This window comes from Morone saxatilis, unplaced genomic scaffold (assembly GCF_004916995.1).
Source record: "Morone saxatilis isolate NCDOM2014 unplaced genomic scaffold, NCSU_SB_2.0 Contig14, whole genome shotgun sequence".
NCBI classification, from domain to species: Eukaryota; Metazoa; Chordata; class Actinopteri; family Moronidae; genus Morone; species Morone saxatilis.
The window spans coordinates 21,780,714-21,782,544 of NW_023339696.1; the positions used below are offsets into that span (position 1 = coordinate 21,780,714).

Genomic DNA, 1,831 nt, shown 5'->3' on the forward strand with positions numbered 1-1,831 from the left:
CATATCAGCAGTTTGAATCCAACTCAAATATATACTGTATGTTAACCCTAACCCATTCCATTCTAATGACTGTTAATATCTGTGTGTGTAGAGAAGGCCGTGTTTCGGCCCTCTGATGAGGCCGTGTTCACCACGCTGGGAGTCAACACTCACCTGTTTGCTTGTGAACCCTCTGAGCTCGAGTCCCTGGTGAGGAACTGATTGATTGACTGATTGATTAATTGATTGATTGATTGACCATAGGTTTGAAAACATCCTTGTTCGTGTTGGTATGTTTGTAATGTGATGTCACTTCCTGCTTGCTCAGCTTCCTCTTCCCGAGGAGATCCACTGGACGCCGGGGGACAGCAAACTCCACGACATGTCGGCGGAGGAAGTTGCCAATCAGCTGGTGGTGTTTGACTGGGAGCTGTTCAGCTGTGTGCACGAGGTCAGTGACCCCGTCAGTGACCCCGTCAGTGACCTCAGACTGCTGAGTCATTCACATTCAAACCCTCAGAGACTCAAATGCTTTATTCTGAAGGAGAAACATGAAGCAGGACTTTATGATCGTCTGTTGATTGTTAGACTGAAGATAATTAGTGAGTAAAAACTAATTCTTTGTACTGATTAAGTCCTGGTGTTCTTTGTTCTGTTCTTCTTCGTTGGTGTATCCTGCAGGTGGAGTTCGTGTGCTATGTGTTTCACGGGGAACAGTCCCGCTGGCGCCCCCTGAACCTGGAGCTGGTACTGCAGCGCTGCAGTGAGGTGCAGCACTGGGTCGCCACAGAGATCCTGCAGTGTCAGTCGCTGCCAAAGAGGGTCCAGCTGCTCCGCAAGTTCATCAAGATCGCAGCACTGTGAGTCTGGATCACGTGACCCACTCACTCTACCCGTGCTTCGTTAGCAGTCTGAATGAGAGAGTCCGGGTCCTAACGGTTTTCTGTCTCTATTCCAGCTGTAAGCAGCAGCAGGACCTGCTGTCGTTCCTCGCTGTGGTTCTGGGTTTAGACAACCCCGCCGTCAACAGACTACGACTCACCTGGGAGGTACGACACTCGCCTGACGCTGCTCCACGTCACCTTACCTGCAGCAACAGCCAACACTCAGTGACAATAATCATAAATAATACATTGATTTCACTCATTAATTTCAATGTAATCACCAAGAACATCATAAAAGTGTCCAATATGTCTTTGAACCAGATCTTGGTTATCGTAGTTTTCTAACCCTTTTAGAAACAGGACAAATATTCCTGAATATCAAATGTTGTACTGAGCTTAAAGATCAGCCACGGACTGTAATGAGCCTTAAAAGTACAAATGGAAGCGAGTTGTGTTTATTATAAGTAATGAATTGAAGTGTTTGCTCACATTATTGAACTGTTATTAGTTATTAAACAACTTTTTACCATCATTTTAGAAAGTGTTTCACTACAGAACAACACCAAATTAGAGGTCTGCAGATCAGCACAGACCCACTGATCAATACACAGTTTTATCAGCTGTCTGCAGCCGGATGTAATGATCTGTGTGTGTGTGTGTGTTCAGGGGCTCCCGGGGAAGTTCAGGAAGCAGTTTCAGCAGTTTGAGAGCGTCGCGGTGAGTAACTCTGATCTGATCATCATTGTGTGAGACGTTCAGAGGTCAGAGGTCAAATTACAGCAGCACCGTGTCAATAATCAATTAATTATATTAATATGTCTTACAGGACCCATCCAGGAACCACAAGTCCTACAGAGACCTGATCACCAGCCTGAGACCTCCGCTGATCCCCTTCACACCTCTGCTGCTCAAAGGTGAGACTGAGCTACATGCTAACAGCAGACGTTCACACTACACAACTTCCTGTC

At 46.2% G+C, this 1,831-nt stretch overlaps 1 protein-coding gene across 1 annotated transcript in view; it reads left to right on the forward strand.

Annotated features, from left to right (window-relative positions):
* rapgefl1 (Rap guanine nucleotide exchange factor (GEF)-like 1) overlaps positions 1-1,831 on the forward strand; it is a gene marked incomplete at its 5' end in the record, with an annotated part of 6,984 nt that overhangs the window by 354 nt on the left and 4,799 nt on the right. The window contains 6 exons of the mRNA XM_035654263.1: positions 92-189; positions 308-430; positions 661-839; positions 938-1,028; positions 1,530-1,580; positions 1,690-1,777. Coding sequence (XP_035510156.1) covers positions 92-189; positions 308-430; positions 661-839; positions 938-1,028; positions 1,530-1,580; positions 1,690-1,777 — 630 coding nt within the window. The remainder of the gene's footprint in view (positions 1-91; positions 190-307; positions 431-660; positions 840-937; positions 1,029-1,529; positions 1,581-1,689; positions 1,778-1,831) is intronic.